This window comes from Corticium candelabrum, chromosome 1, assembly GCF_963422355.1.
Source record: "Corticium candelabrum chromosome 1, ooCorCand1.1, whole genome shotgun sequence".
NCBI lineage: Eukaryota > Metazoa > Porifera > Homoscleromorpha > Homosclerophorida > Plakinidae > Corticium > Corticium candelabrum.
In genome coordinates, this window is record NC_085085.1 from 15,602,043 (window position 1) to 15,616,611 (window position 14,569).

The 14,569-nt window shown below is 43.8% G+C and overlaps 4 protein-coding genes across 9 annotated transcripts in view; 2 read left to right on the forward strand and 2 right to left on the reverse strand.

Moving 5' to 3' along the window:
• Positions 1 to 6,718, reverse strand: part of LOC134196772 (sortilin-related receptor-like) — a 15,526-nt gene extending 8,808 nt beyond the window's left edge. The window contains exons 1-7 of one of the 5 annotated variants that reach the window (XM_062665994.1): positions 6,474 to 6,718; positions 5,437 to 5,670; positions 2,971 to 3,135; positions 2,663 to 2,730; positions 2,416 to 2,599; positions 1,948 to 2,046; positions 45 to 673 (exon numbers count right to left, since the gene is read on the reverse strand). In XM_062665994.1, the coding sequence (XP_062521978.1) occupies positions 45 to 673; positions 1,948 to 2,046; positions 2,416 to 2,599; positions 2,663 to 2,730; positions 2,971 to 3,135; positions 5,437 to 5,670; positions 6,474 to 6,701 (1,607 nt within the window). In that variant the 5' untranslated portion in view covers positions 6,702 to 6,718. Of the gene's footprint in view, positions 1 to 44; positions 674 to 1,947; positions 2,047 to 2,415; positions 2,600 to 2,662; positions 2,731 to 2,970; positions 5,671 to 6,473 lie in introns of those variants that run through there. The other 4 variants (XM_062666007.1, XM_062666013.1, XM_062666020.1 and 1 more) reach the window with 4 other exon arrangements.
• Positions 6,719 to 7,230: 512 nt separating this feature from the next.
• LOC134176701 (uncharacterized) lies at positions 7,231 to 9,934 on the forward strand. Its single transcript, XM_062643362.1, has 2 exons — positions 7,231 to 7,342; positions 8,764 to 9,934. The coding sequence occupies exons 1-2, from the start codon at positions 7,231 to 7,233 to the stop codon at positions 9,795 to 9,797; spliced, it is 1,146 nt and encodes a 381-aa protein (XP_062499346.1). The 3' UTR covers positions 9,798 to 9,934.
• A 1,404-nt stretch (positions 9,935 to 11,338) lies between these two features.
• Positions 11,339 to 13,621, reverse strand: LOC134193928 (uncharacterized). 2 transcript variants are annotated; one of them, XM_062662798.1, is made up of 5 exons: positions 13,527 to 13,551; positions 13,422 to 13,452; positions 12,054 to 12,675; positions 11,948 to 11,998; positions 11,339 to 11,842 (listed from the first exon to the last, which is right to left on the reverse strand). In XM_062662798.1, exons 3-5 carry the CDS (start codon positions 12,658 to 12,660, stop codon positions 11,433 to 11,435), a joined length of 1,068 nt encoding a protein of 355 aa, XP_062518782.1. In that variant the 5' UTR covers positions 12,661 to 12,675; positions 13,422 to 13,452; positions 13,527 to 13,551; the 3' UTR covers positions 11,339 to 11,432. The 2 variants fall into 2 exon arrangements, with proteins under 2 accessions (XP_062518782.1, XP_062518788.1); XM_062662804.1 differs by lacking the exon at positions 13,422 to 13,452 and having other exon boundaries at positions 13,527 to 13,621.
• Positions 13,546 to 14,548, forward strand: LOC134193944 (uncharacterized). The gene is made up of 2 exons (XM_062662816.1): positions 13,546 to 13,837; positions 14,015 to 14,548. The coding sequence occupies exons 1-2, from the start codon at positions 13,546 to 13,548 to the stop codon at positions 14,341 to 14,343; spliced, it is 621 nt and encodes a 206-aa protein (XP_062518800.1). The 3' UTR covers positions 14,344 to 14,548.
• Positions 14,549 to 14,569: the final 21 nt, after the last annotated feature.

Genomic DNA, 14,569 nt, shown 5'->3' on the forward strand with positions numbered 1-14,569 from the left:
ACACACACACACACACACACACACACACACACCAATAACCTTACTCAAGATAATTCGTTTGACCGCCCTTGATAGCAGTGACCATCACTCCACCATGATCTCCAAAATTATAAAAATACTGTTTATCAAGAATCTTACTCCATGTGGCTCCACCCGTATTCGACAAAAAAACACCATACGACGATCTCGTCAGCCCCGTCGCCATGACAAGCCCGGGAGCCGACGGACTTGAGAGAACACCCTCAGCACGAAGATACGGATATAACTGCCCATATTGCATAATAATTTGAAGCGAGCAGTCGGGCAGTTTGCAGTTAAGTGGCTGATGCTTGTTGTCATAGTCTGGTGCCTCAATGTAGCCCCATTCTCCACCTTTGTCATACGTTATTACAGTCCTGAAATGTCGTTGACCCACTAGACCTCGTTCCAGTTGAGTGGACATGTAGACGCCTCGGAGGGATGCCACACGGTGGAAATCAAGTAATCGGATTGGAAGGAATTGTCGTAACCAGGGGGTTGATACATCGCTCTGTCCGTTGTAGTAGAGAATGCGCTCGAGAGAGAGAGAGAACTTGTGGCCTGCTGCGGCTGAGATGTAGAGGTTGGTGTGGTTGGATGCGTGGTTGACAGCGACAAATGCCTGCTCTTCGGACGAATCGGCAACGTAGTACTCCTAAACGTTGAGAAAACGTAATTAATGATCAGACATACATACAGACAGACAGACAAACAGACAGATAGGTAGACACACAAACACACAGACAGACAGATACACAGACAGACAAACAGACAAACAAACACACAGACAGACACACAGACAAATAGACGGACAGACAGACAAACAGACAGACAGACAGACAAATAGACAGACAGACAGACAGACAGACAGGTAGACAGATAAACAGACAGACAAACAGATAAACAGACAGACAAACAGACAAACAGACAAACAGACAGACAAACAAACAGACAAACACACAGACAGACAGATAAACAGACAGACAAACAGACAAACAAACACACAGACAGACAGACAGACAGACAGATAGGTAGACACACAAACACACATACAGACACACGGGCAGATAGACAGACAGACAAACACACAGACAGACAGACAGACAGACAGACAAACAGACAGACAGGCACACAGACAGACAGACAGACACAGACAGACAGACAAATAGACAGACAAACAGGCACACACACTCACATGCGAATGTGCACAAACAATTCAGAAAAAAATTCAACATTGAATCTGCTTGTTGGCAGGCTTCCAGTCTGGCTAGATGTTTGTTTCTGTGTGCCCACCCTACCTGTATGTCTTATCTGTCTGTTTGTGTGTTTGTCTGTCTGTCTGTATGTCTGTCCGTCTGTTTGTGTGCCTGTATGTCTGTATGTCTGTCTGTCTGTCTGTCTGTCAAATCTTTATATTTCATACATATGAACTATTACTTGCAAGCTATAGATACGAAAGTCCGTTATATATCAATTAGACCCACATGGGTCTCTAAAAAATTATCAACTTAGGTTGCAGTCTGTCCGTCTGATTGTGCGCCTGTCTGTCTCTGTCTGTCCATCTGTTTGTGCACCTGTATGTCTGTTTGTCTGTCTGTCCGTCTGTTTGTGTGCCTGTCTGTCCGTCTGTTTGTCTGTTTGTGTGCCTGTTGTCTGTCAGTCCGTTGGTCTGTCTGTCTATGTGTCTGTCTGTCTGTCTGTCTGTCTGTCTGTCTGTCTCTGTGTGTGTGTGTGTGTGTGTGTGTGTGTGTGTGTGTGTGTGTGTGTGTGTGTGTGTGTGTGTGTGTGTGTTGGTCTGTCTATCTGTCTGTTTGTTTCTGGTCTCTGTTCATCTGTTCATTATTCTGTCTGCACCTCTCTTTGTCAGTAACTACCAACTATCAGTATTCAGCATAGAAACAACCAGTAGCTGTTGCAAGACAAACACACCCTTTCCAACAGTGGCTTCCCATTAGCATCCGGAGGAAAGAGAGCTTGTGTGAATTGATTTCGTTTGTGAGAAACCAACAGCGACAATGACTCACCATGCTAACAAAATAACAACAACCCATCACAAACCAACACACACACACACACACACACACACACACACACATGCACACACACACGCACATGCACATGCATGCACACGCACACACACACACACACACACACACACACACACACACACACACACACACACACACACACACACACACACACACACATGCACACACACACATGCACACACATGCACACACACACACATGCACACACGCACGCACACACACATGCACATGCACGCACGCACTCGCACACACACACACGCACACATGTGTGCACGCGCGCACACACACACACACACACACACACACACACACACACACACACACACACACACACACACACACTCCTCACTGTGCTATTCGTCACAGCAAACATGTAATCATCGAACACTTCAAACTCAAGCACATTCGATGCAATCTTCATAAATGATGTCATCGCTAACAAGTCGATGATCCTCAAAACATTTGATGTCTTTCCATCAGAATTCCATTTCTCCACATAAGCTGTCTGATTACTATCATATCCTGGAACACCCCTATACAATACAATGCAATAATCACATAAAATAGTCAAGATGTTGGCCACATAAGCGACAAACCAATAAAATGTTTTAATGTCTGACATCACGAGCTTCCATGTTGAGCCATAATCTGTTGTGACTCGTAGCTGCAATAATGTGTAAATGACATGTGATATGGTGGGTGCATGCAGGCACACACACACACACACACACACACACACACACACACACACACACACACACACACACACACACACATGCATGCAAGCATGCACACACACACACACACACACACACACACACACACACACATACACACACACACACACACACACACACACACACACACACACACACACACACACACACACAGAACTGAAACTGACCTGGAAGTGTTCCGATGACGTGGTAGACATAGCAGCAATAACATCGGATAATGTGGGATGTAGAACGAGAACAGTTGGTGACCATGAAACCTTCGACGGCTTGAAGGACACACAGTCATCTTTCGTGAAGAACATAAGCTTGTTGCTTATATCAACAAAGACATACTGTGAGAAACCATAACGTGATTACTGATGCTGCACACGAGATTGTTGAGTTACTGATGTATAGTGATGCATGTTTATCTACAACATGTAGTCTGCATTCACTGCATATCAGCAAATGACTCATAAACACAAGAAACTGAGAAAGAAATGCAAACGAGAAATAATGTGAACAGACGGGTCGACAAGAGAGCAGCAAGAGCTACACAAAGACACGAAATAAAAAGACAAACAGACACATTGACAGACACACTGAGAGACACAATGGCAAACACAATGGCAGACACACTGAGAGACACACTGACAGGCACTCTGACAGACACAACACACTGAGAGACACACTGAGAGACACTCTGAGAGACACACTGACAGGCACACTGACAGACACAGCTAGTGGCAGACACACCGAGAGACACACTGACAGGCAGAAAGAAATTGGGGTTTCGTTAGCTCTAGGTTTACTTGTTGGCGACCAGTTTGTGATCACTGGACATCATTTTGTAGTTTGCATTGATGTGAGCTGTAGTAATAATTTATGAAATAAATGGATTTGATAGACAGACAGACAAACAGACAGACAGACAGACAGACTGACAGACAGATAGACAGACAGACAGACAGACAACACGATGAAATAACAAGATCCACTTTTCAGCAACTGATCAAATGTTCTGTTCTTAATGACCAACAGTGGCTGCAAGCAACTTTACCAATAAGGTTTGGTGGTTTTGGCATGTTATCTGCGCAATCTATCAGTTCTATTTCCTTTGTATCCTCTTGAGCTCGAAGTCTGGTTGATCTTCCTCATAGTTTTCCAGCTCTGGAGAGCTTGATTAATGGAGTCCTGTGTCCTAAGGAAGTAACTGTCGGTGGTTCGATTGCTCATGAATTGCAGCTTTCTTTACCAGTAAATAAGGCTTTGGAAGATCTCCTTATCAATCCTAAAAAGTTGCAACACAAACTATCTCAAGAACATTTCAAACAAATGATGTCTTCAATTCAAGAAAATTCCCAGTCTTGTCATGAGGCTTCTCGTTTCAGGTCACTGCAAGGTAAGGAGCTGGGGCCTGGCTGGATTCTATTCCAACCTCAACAAAGTTTGCGCTGAATGCTGCCGACTCTGTCTTGCAACTCGTTTGAGGTTGGGGTGTGACATGCCCCTTGCTGCAGCTCTTGATAGTTGTGAGTGCGGTCAATCGCTGGATAGTAAAGGATATCACTTGCTAACATGCAAACACGAAGGTGGACATATCTAGACACATGGTTCCATTGTAAACGTGTGGGCAAATTGTTTGAGTGATCTCGACATTACTCACAAAACAGAGCCTAGGGACCTATATGATGGCAACCATTGTCAACCAGATATTGTGTATTTCAACCCTCAATCTGGCACTGACGTTGAATTGGATATTTCCCTTGCGCATCCTTGGAATGGTGACATCCTATCACTCGCTTCCAAGGAAGATGGTGCAGCTGCAGCTAGAAGAGAGCAGCAGAAAGTGACAAAATATGGTCAGCAGTTTGACATTTTTGGGAATTCTTCAACATGTATACCTGTTGTGTTTGAACACTTTGGTCGTTGGGGTGGAAGAGCTCAGAGTCTATTACGTGATCTATCAACCCTTTCAGTCAACGAAAATGGACAGAACAACAGCACTGACTTTATTGTATACTGGCGGTGCTGTATTTCCGTTGCGTTGCAACGGTGTAATGCAAGAGTAATTACTAAAAAACTTTCGAGACTTGCTCAGTGTAACTTATGTAACTTTGAGTCTTACTTGTTTCAGTTGTTTAGGCGTTAGCAGTTAGTTTTAGCATAGGGCCTGTGGGCTTGCTTGTTTGTTTTACAGTTTAGTTTGAGTGTACTAGTTTCAATGTATGAAATATATGTATTGGACAAACAGATAGACAAACAGACAGACAGACAGACAGACAGACAGACAGACAGACACACAGACAAACAGGCAAGCAAACAGACAGGCAGGACAACTGACAAACAAATAAACAATGAGCTACAAACCTCTGTCCACAAATGGACAAATAACCAGATAAAGGCAAAACAAAAACACAAACAAACAAACAGAAAAACCAAGAAATGAACAAACACACAAACCAAAACCGAATGGACAAACACCTAAACAGACAGACAAGAACACAAAACATGTTTGACATGTTTCCCTGTCCATGTCCCTGCAGTGCGTCTAACTACAGTGCATGTGTACCTACATACACAACATACATGTACACGACACACTCAGCTAATACGCTCGATTATTTAGACAAATTACAAGTCATGTGACCAACTCTTGTGGTATCCACGGGACTCTGATAGAAGTCTTCAATTGATGTCGTTATACTTTTATATGTCAGTAAATCGTTGTGCTTCATAAACGTCTTGCCGTAATCGTGCGACACGTAGAAGTTGCTGAAACTGATGGGTGTAATATCAGTATCTCTCGTCACCATGACGATCGTATCAGTAGCATCACTTGACCACTGGATGTATGCCGCATTGTGTGAGTCAGCCATCAACTTTTGCTGTCAAAACAATAACTAGTCAATTAACATCATTATTGTTATACTCGTTTGGGCGTTATAATGTATACGTCACGTATTTTATATTTTTAGTAAGGCACACCCTCATCCGGGACGTTCAAACGTCATTCCAGATTATTGTGGTTGCGCAGTTGGCGTCAAAATGGCGTGTATGTACAAAATACGGGTTATCACAACTCTCTGTACAGAGCGTTTTCACACACAGGGTTAACTCAGGTTAGGATAACTTGGGTAGAGTTATGATCACCCCACTCCACCTAACTTGCGTTCACACGTAGAACACGGATAATTAGATGCAGAAGATCTACAGTAGAGCGAATACATCGATTGCTTGAAGTTTCTGCTGGTAAATAGGAAAGCAGTAACGCCGATAGCCTAACACGAGAAGGACAAGCCATTTTGCACGTTAGCGTGATCCACTCTAGGGCGTATTTTTGCATATATTAGGGCGTGTCTTCGCTTAACCCACTCTAGCCCGGTTTAGCCCTACTCGAAGCCAGGGTTAGCTTAACCCTCACTTAACCCCAGTCTTAACCCAGGTTAACTTGGGTTTACTACACTCGCGTTCACACGACCGGGGTAATTGGAGTCTAACCCAAAGTTAACCCGATCTAACCCTGTGTGTGAAAGCGCGCTCTCTCTCTAGTAGGCCTCTGCAGCAAACTAGCAGCTCGCAGTGATGACCGCAACGTGCCAGTCGTCACCTCATACTACCTAGCAATTAATTCCGTAAGTTTGAATATTTTACCAGTCAAGGAGATGTCTACAGTAGCCGCTCTACTCACCGTGATTATCATATCGTCATCATTGGACGTGTCTCTTCTGTGTCTCCATATTCTCTCAGCATTGTTGCTAGGATATTGGTTGTCGCTTCCTGCCAAGACGCGCAGTCTTCCTAGCGACCACGGAATCTGCCTTTCTGGTGGTGTGTGTAGATAGCGGGCGGTGCCGGGCATTCGTACTGCATTCGCACATACGTTGAAGATCGCGAAAAGAGAAACGAGACGAAACATGATGCTTGCGTCATCAATCACAGGCGCCGGTATCCCGGATATTTATCTCGCGTGTGACTGGCTGCTAAGGCCTCATTCACAATACACCTCGTATCGCGTCGCGTCGTCTCACGTCAAAGGAGGCCGTTTCCGACGCGACACGCTGGAATAGGAAAAATCCTATCCGACACGTCGCGTCGGAAACGGCCTCCTTTGACGTGAGACGACGCGACGCGATGCGAGGTGTATCGTGAACCTCCTTGTGGTATAACGAGCACGCGCTTTAGGTGTGACTGCGGTTTACGTACGTGTTATAATGTTGTTTAACAACGTTAGACAGAGTTGATTCCACCCCGGAGTCGTGCGAGTTAGCGGTGCCGTTGCGCGCGTTGTAGCTAACGGCGGAGTTATCCGCGCGATGTACTATATGCTTGGTACTGCAGGCGTGTTGCGGTCATTGTAGCAATTGCAAACGTCAACGCGTCAGAAAAATTTGTTGTAAGAGCTCCAAAAAATTGTGATGGAAGACCAGGATAGCCCGTCGGTGACCATGTCCTTGGCTGAACTTAAGGGCCTGATGGCAGAGACGGCCAAAGAGGCTGCTTGGGCTGCTCTGAAAGAAGATCTAGAGAAACTCGCCTCTCAATCTCAAGCTGCCTCAGGTACGTTCGGAGCTAGGGAAATAATACATAAACTGCAGCCTACTATAGGCACCAACGCCGGGCAGCGTAGCAGCGCAGGACATAACAATAAAGCTGGATTTACAATATGTAAACGCTTGAGCGTCGCGTCGCGTGCGTCGCGTCGCGTCACGTCGCGTCACGTCGCGTCGTACAAATTCAAATTGTAAATGGTCTACGCGACGCGACGTTCGACGGACGCGACGCGTCCAAATAGAACCAAGTTCTATTTGAGCGTCGAATCGGAAGCTGTACACGTCGCGTCGGAAGTAGCACCTTCATTTCGACCAATCACAGCCAACTATAAATGCACGTGTGGCTTCCGTGGGCAACGATTATTGATTTGGGCGCTGTACTCGACGTTGAGCGGTATGGCGCGCCATGTGTGTCAAAAGTCGTTTCGTCGGCTCATTGATGTCGATTCGTCGGCTGGTTGATGTCGTTTCGTCTGCTCATTGATGTCAGCGGGTGGCCTCAGGGTGCGTGACCATTTCGTCCATTCCATTTTCAACAATTGAATAAATATTGAATTAGAAATTGAAAATAGCCTAGAAGTTGCTTGTAATCTCAATATTCAATTCTATTAAAAATTAAAATTGACTGATTGACAAACTATAATTATCTGCGGATTATAATAAATATTGAAAACATACTTAATTTCTAAACAATTTTCTATTTCAATGCAATGCAATATTGAAATTGCAAGCACGTTAGTTTAATTTTCAATGTTAAATTCAATAATCAATTTAAATTTAATTTAATTTTAAATTTTATTTTTATTTTTAATTTAAATTTTAAAAATAAATTTTGAATTTTGAATTTGCATGGCCAGTTTGTCCATTCCATTTTTAATTTTTGAGACAAATTAAAAATTGAATGTCAAATTAAAAATTGACTGGCGTTGTTTGCTTTTACCTGCGAATTTTCAACACTTGCTGTGTCCACTGTGGACGCGGGCCCGCCACACCTTGAAAGCTGGAACGGAAAAAGCATTATCAACACTTTGGTATCACGGCCAGCTTACCTCGGACGCATCAGGCTCGTGGGGATGCGGAGCCATTTGGCGATGCAACTGGTTTCAATGGAAATGGTCACGCGAATGGGAAGAAATCAGCATCGCACCGAAAGAACTGCTACCAATTCTACTAGCAAGCGCTACATGGGGAAAAGTTTGGCGCGGCGAAATAGTGCTGTTTCGATGTGACAATCAGACTGTGGTGTCGGCTCTTGCTAAATCGTCTAGCCGAGATAAGATCGTCATGCAATTGTTGAGGGTGTTGCACTTTGTAGCAGCCTTTTACTCTTTTACCTGGGTCTCGACGCACATACCGGGTGTCTCTAACGTAGCGGCGGACGCCCTGTCACGAGACAGTATGCCTAAGAATCAATGTCTGTCGTTGCAGCTCAACGAGCAGCCAGCGGCCATTCCACTACAGTTTCTGGAGCTGCTGTTGTCTCCCCATCTAGACTGGAGCTCGCACACCTGGAGACGTCGGCTTGCCGTTTCTTTGCGTCGGGCTTAGCTGATTCTACCAGGAAAGCATACGCGTCCGGTCAAGCACGGTATCTAAAATTCTGCGATCGTTTTTCCTTCATCCCTCTTTCCACATCCGAGCACCGCCTATGTTTGTTTGTCTCACACCTAGCCGAAGAAGGTCTCTCTCACAAAACTATCAAAAGCTACCTGTCAGCAGTGCGCCACCTACAGATCCAGGCGGGTTTGGGCGACCCATTCACCGCTACTCTCCCACAACTAGCTTATGTCTTGAAAGGAATTCGACGTCAGCAGGGACCGCGTCTGAAGGTCGACAAGCGCTTGCCTATTACACCGGCAGAATTGAGAATTTTGAAAGATGTGTGGGCAAAAAGATCACCATTTTACGACGCAGCAATGCTATGGGCTGCAGTCTGCACGGGTTTCTTTGGTTTTATGCGAGCGAGGGAGTTTACCGTGAGCTCCGTAGCAGCATTCGACGCCTCTGTTCACCTGGCTCCACAAGACGTTAGCATCGACTCACATGTCACTCCGTCTGTGGTGCGCATTCACCTAAAGCAATCGAAAACAGACCCGTTCCGTCAAGGTGTAAACATCTTTTTGGGTCGATCGAAACAAGAAATTTGCCCAGTGGCTGCTCTGCTGAGCTACATGGCGCTCCGAGGCAACGCGCAAGGCCCCTTATTTCTCTACGACGATGGCACGTCACTCTCGCGCAATAGGCTGGTCCGAGAAGTTCAACGGGCGCTCACAGAAGCCGGACGTGAATGCACAGGCTTTACAGGCCACAGCTTCCGCATTGGCGCAGCGACGACAGCGAAGGCAAGAGGGTTGGACGATTCCACAATCAAAGCCCTTGGAAGGTGCAAGAGTACAGCGTTTGAGTCGTACATAAGAATCCCTGGCAGCAGTTTAGCAGGATTTTCGCAGTCACTCGTGTAATTAACGGTCGGCGTGTGCACTACTAACCTAGTAAATGGTTAACACAACTTTACAATAAACGCAACTTAAGCGGCAGCTGTTTCGCCCGCATCAGCCTCTTACGTACGGTGCTTGGAAATGCCACACATCGTCAGGTAGAAGATGATAGTTGGTACAGTGTATCGTGCTTGGGCTGATGATTTTAAGAAAATCTCCGGATGGGTCGGAGTCCCGGTCTGATGACCGTCTCCTGCAGCACGGTACGGTTCACGCATGCGCATACCTGGGCTCCGATCCTCGCGCCGGGGCCAGACTTTCCCTCCGGCAAGTCTGGCGAAGTTCGTCCGGTGAAGGTATCTGACGGCGAAGTTACCTGGTGCTAGACAAGACTATGAAGATCCGACGAAGGTAAGGAATCTAGTCTAGAGATAACTAGCGTTGAGTGACTTGTGCAGTAGAGTACGTGTCGTTCACTGTAGCAGAATAGATTCTGGTATAACCGGTCCACTGAGTCGGTATACGCGATATACTTAGCCTAGACTACAGCGGAGTAGTATTACGGCTGGTGAGCTATACAACACTCTTCCTCGCGCGCGCACCACGTGTTTTAGCACGTGCTTTTTCTTCCACTAGCAGCTATGGTCAGATCGCCCATTTTCTTCAACAACAATACCTGTACTGTATCCAGGAGATGGTTGTCTGAGTGCTGAGTTATACAGTTCAATTATCGCTGTCGTGTACCTAGTATTGGGTTGAGTAATTTGTGCTAAAACAAACTAATCGGCTAATGCTTATGGCAATGCTCTAATAAGTTAAACCTGTGCCTTTGGCGCAATTAAGTTCAGGCGAACCTTTTCTATACCTGCAAGTGTGTTACAAACTGAATCCCTCTACTACCGCAAGTGTGCATGTACAATCAACAAATTAGAGACGACACATCAGCTGAACAAGAAAATTTGCTTCCCTATAGAATTCTAGATCATTACTGCTAACCTCTACATTTATCAGCCTGTTACTTGAGATTGTCACCTAGAGTGTACACCTTAAAGGAGACAGTGCCAACAATCAAATTGCTTTATCACGTCTAGGTGCTGTCACTGAAGACTAGATAGAATATGGAAAGTGCAGCTGTCATATCAATTTTGTATTTTTGATTTTCTTATATGTAGTAAATCAAGTTTCAATTCTGTAATTTTTTAATTTTGGGATAAAAATTGGTCCAAAAATTAAAATGCACGATGTATGTTTCAATTTTTAACCAAACTAAAAATTAAAAATGGAATGGCCCGAAAGTGCACTGACCCTCTAGCTACTAAACACTGAGGTAGTTTCTGCTTACTCAAGTACTCATGATGACATCCATGGTACACAGCCCCACTCGTGAACATCTTCCTACGCCACTAGTCTATTGGAGCTCCTTGTTTCTTTCACTTGTAGCTTGTTTTCACGACAACCAATTTTATATATAGTGACCATAGGCTGCTGATTGGAAGGCCATGGCCCTCGTGGTTCCTACACCTATGGTCTAGTAGAGAGGCAGTAGCAATGCATCAATGTAATAGAGAGAGAGACAATGAGTATTAAAATGCAACAAAAACATCTAAATCATAAAGGTGTAACGAAAAAAGATGACATAAATGAATGTGTTACTGTTGCTTACTGCTGCTGTTGTAATACATATTCATTTATAAGTGACGTTATATGTCGTCGTTCCGCTCGATTTGCTGCTTCAACCAGAGCTGAAATCTTTGCATCAATCCCACGATCCCTTATCCATGTGTGGAGCATCTGAATGCCTTGCTCTTCTTGCTGCTTAGAGTCGTATTCAAAATTATCAATTTGGCCTTCGCTAAAGCCGAGATTGCGTGCTAATGTCTTCCAAAATCCAATGTGAGGACCGATGTGTGTTACAAGGTCATTATCTACAAGCTTATCGTATTGTTCTGCTGTTGGCTGGTTTGCTGATTGGGATGGTGGGTTTGGAGGAGAAGCTATGATAACGTTGTTTGGAGATGATGATGATGACGACTCTTCAATTGGATGACTCAGATTCGAGGATGAAAACACTGAAAAAACGCAAAGCACAAACAATATTGTGTGTGTGTGTGTGTGTGTGTGTGTGTGTGTGTGTGTGTGTGTGTGTGTGTGTGTGTGTGTGTGTGTGTGTGTACCTTGACCTTGTGGCTGTGTGCGAACATTTGCCAATCGTACAACACCTCCCACTACACACAAACAATGAGCATCAACACACACACATCACAAGCACAACAAACTGACACTTCGGTGCACTCAGTTTCTGCACTCGTCCTATTGCTGGTGGTTTATACGGATTCTGACTGGTCAGTCGTGCATACAACATTTCCAACGACCCGTGCTTCGTCCTACTCAATTGAAACGGCTCGTGTAGCTCATAGATGCTGCTTCCTTGCAAAACAACTGGAACAAAGGCAGAACACTTCGGTTGATTGACAAACACAGGAATGAATCTCCGAATATTTTTCATCATCAGACTGTATGTCACTCTGCCCTCTTCACTGAGCGGTCGTTCGCTGTATCCAACAACTTTCTCTGGATTTCTGTTTGTGAGGTAGTGACAGTAACTGCTGCAACAAACCATCAACACAAAGTCGCTGTCCTTTACTTGCTGCTCGACCCAGAGAGGCCAATCATCTGGTGGATTCGCTTCATACAACTGATCATAAACACAATTGATTCCGAGTTGTGTAAAGAAGTCGGCTAATTCTCGAACAGCACGGCAATGGTTCTCTCTCTCGTCGGCTGCCTTTGCAGGCTCGGGTGGTGGGGGATATATTGGATCGTGTGTGTAGCTGATGAATACAGATATTGGTTGAGCTGGACTGTCTGTTTCACTTTCCATTGACATCTGTGTTGCTTCAGTCTGTAATATGTTTTTGTACGAGAATAATAAATGATAAATATTTGTGATTTGCTAAATTTGACGTTTAATCTAATAAAATTAAGTGTGTAAATGCTGTTGTGACGAATTTGTGGCATATTGTCATGCACACAATATTACCAGTACTTTACATGCAACAAACTGTGCATATTCACAATACAACTGATTACTAGATTGTAATTCATATCAACTGGAAAACAATAAAAACTATAAATATATTATCATTAAGTATTATATTAACATTATTGTTGGCAGCTAAAACAACATTAGCCCACAGCCATTTCTACAAATATTAAATTTAGGCGTCATATCAGTCCCTTCCAGCTACCCACAAGCAGCAAAAAATTCAAGTCTCTGATCAAGCAACCTAGAACATACTATCACTTAAAGACTAATCTACACTGTTCAAGAATAATCTTAACAAAAGTTTAGCGTTCCAAGTGTACAACATCCTTCTGTGTGATCAGAAGTATCTGTATCTGTATCATCTCACGCATGGCAAGGCCTCGTAACCATTAGGTGTATCAACAGTTTTAACATGGATACCGACTAGTGCTCCAAATGTGAAAGGGCAAAAGAACATATTCCACTTGTGCAATCAAGACATTTTCACAATACTAAACACACCATGTGTTTAGACCTTAAAACTAACTTAATATCCAAGACACAACATAAAACAGTCTATAAAGCAACTCACTATACTAAAACCTTACTAAATCACGCCTTACCTGCAAAGCGAAGAAAAGCCGAGCTAACGCACTAGGGGTGTAATAACACGTAATTGCATTTTTACGTTGATATTACTAACTTGGAATGTTCACGTGCCTACTAACCTTAAGTCACGTGATTGAAATGGCAGACAACAGTTTCTCGTCGATGGTTCTTCCTCATATGACTTACTTATACGAAAACTTGGATTTAGGCTGGCGGCTCGTGAACGCTTTATGCGACGTTGGTCTTCTAACGTGGGACAACCGAGAAGAAGTGATGAATCAGAAAGAACCTAGAACTGCTCGCATCAACCGACTTCTCAGTGAAATATTGCCCTATCGAGGGCCAGATGCTAGTGAAAGATTTGTGGAAGCGTTGAAAGTGTCAAACCAGAAGCACGTGGTGGAGAGACTGAAAGAGGCGCGTAGATTTGGTGAGACGAAATTTTGTTCAGATACCCGGATGCTTAGTATTGTGTTGTCTGTATGTCGAATTGTGTTGAACTTGTATTTGTGACATTGCAGATTGAGTGTCAACATGTAAATGTCATTCTTTTATCCACTTTAAGTTAACACATTAAATAATTAGATTTATTATTTTTAATTAAAAGGTGGATCAGAACATGCTAGAGAATTAGATAAAGATGCAATGCTTCAGAAACCACTCGATGACGATTGTATTCTCTATATTGGTCCGCACATCGGCAGATGGAGGTCACTAGCGAGATCATTGGGATTCACTGAAGGACAAATCGAGAACATCGAGGAAGATTTCTCTAGAAACCAAGAAGAGCAAGGAATACAAATGCTACACAAATGGGTAAAGAAAGAGAGCACATTTGCTACAGTAGGAAAATTGGCAGCAGCAGCTAAGAAGATAGGAAAGGGTGACATTGCTCAACTGTTAGTCACATATGTGAGAGATCATGAACATGTGTGATACGTAATGGAGTGGAATGGAGTTATAACGAAAGTTGTTACGTCATAGTCTTTAATAGCGATGATTTACTGTACAGATATGTACAAATGTATTGCTACTGACTCATAGCTCTTAATTAACTTTTAAGGTTTTATACGTTTTCTTTAGCTACTTTCCGTTTTTATAAGTAGATGCAGCATGCAATCTGTTAATGTGAAGTGATTAAGGCAAACCAACGTGTACAGTT

Coding starts and splice junctions, on each gene's coding strand:
- LOC134193944 (XM_062662816.1), top strand. CDS start 13,546: ATGGCAGACAACAGTTTCTCGTCGATGGTTCTTCCTCATATGACTTAC. Junction 13,838..14,014: donor GAAAGAGGCGCGTAGATTTG/GTGAGACGAAAT, acceptor TTTAATTAAAAG/GTGGATCAGAACATGCTAGA.
- LOC134193928 (XM_062662804.1), bottom strand. CDS start 12,660: ATGTCAATGGAAAGTGAAACAGACAGTCCAGCTCAACCAATATCTGTA. Junction 11,999..12,053: donor GAAACTGAGTGCACCGAAGT/GTCAGTTTGTTG, acceptor GTTTGTGTGTAG/TGGGAGGTGTTGTACGATTG. Junction 11,843..11,947: donor CACACAGCCACAAGGTCAAG/GTACACACACAC, acceptor GCGTTTTTTCAG/TGTTTTCATCCTCGAATCTG.
- LOC134176701 (XM_062643362.1), top strand. CDS start 7,231: ATGTCCTTGGCTGAACTTAAGGGCCTGATGGCAGAGACGGCCAAAGAG. Junction 7,343..8,763: donor TCAATCTCAAGCTGCCTCAG/GTACGTTCGGAG, acceptor CTGTCGTTGCAG/CTCAACGAGCAGCCAGCGGC.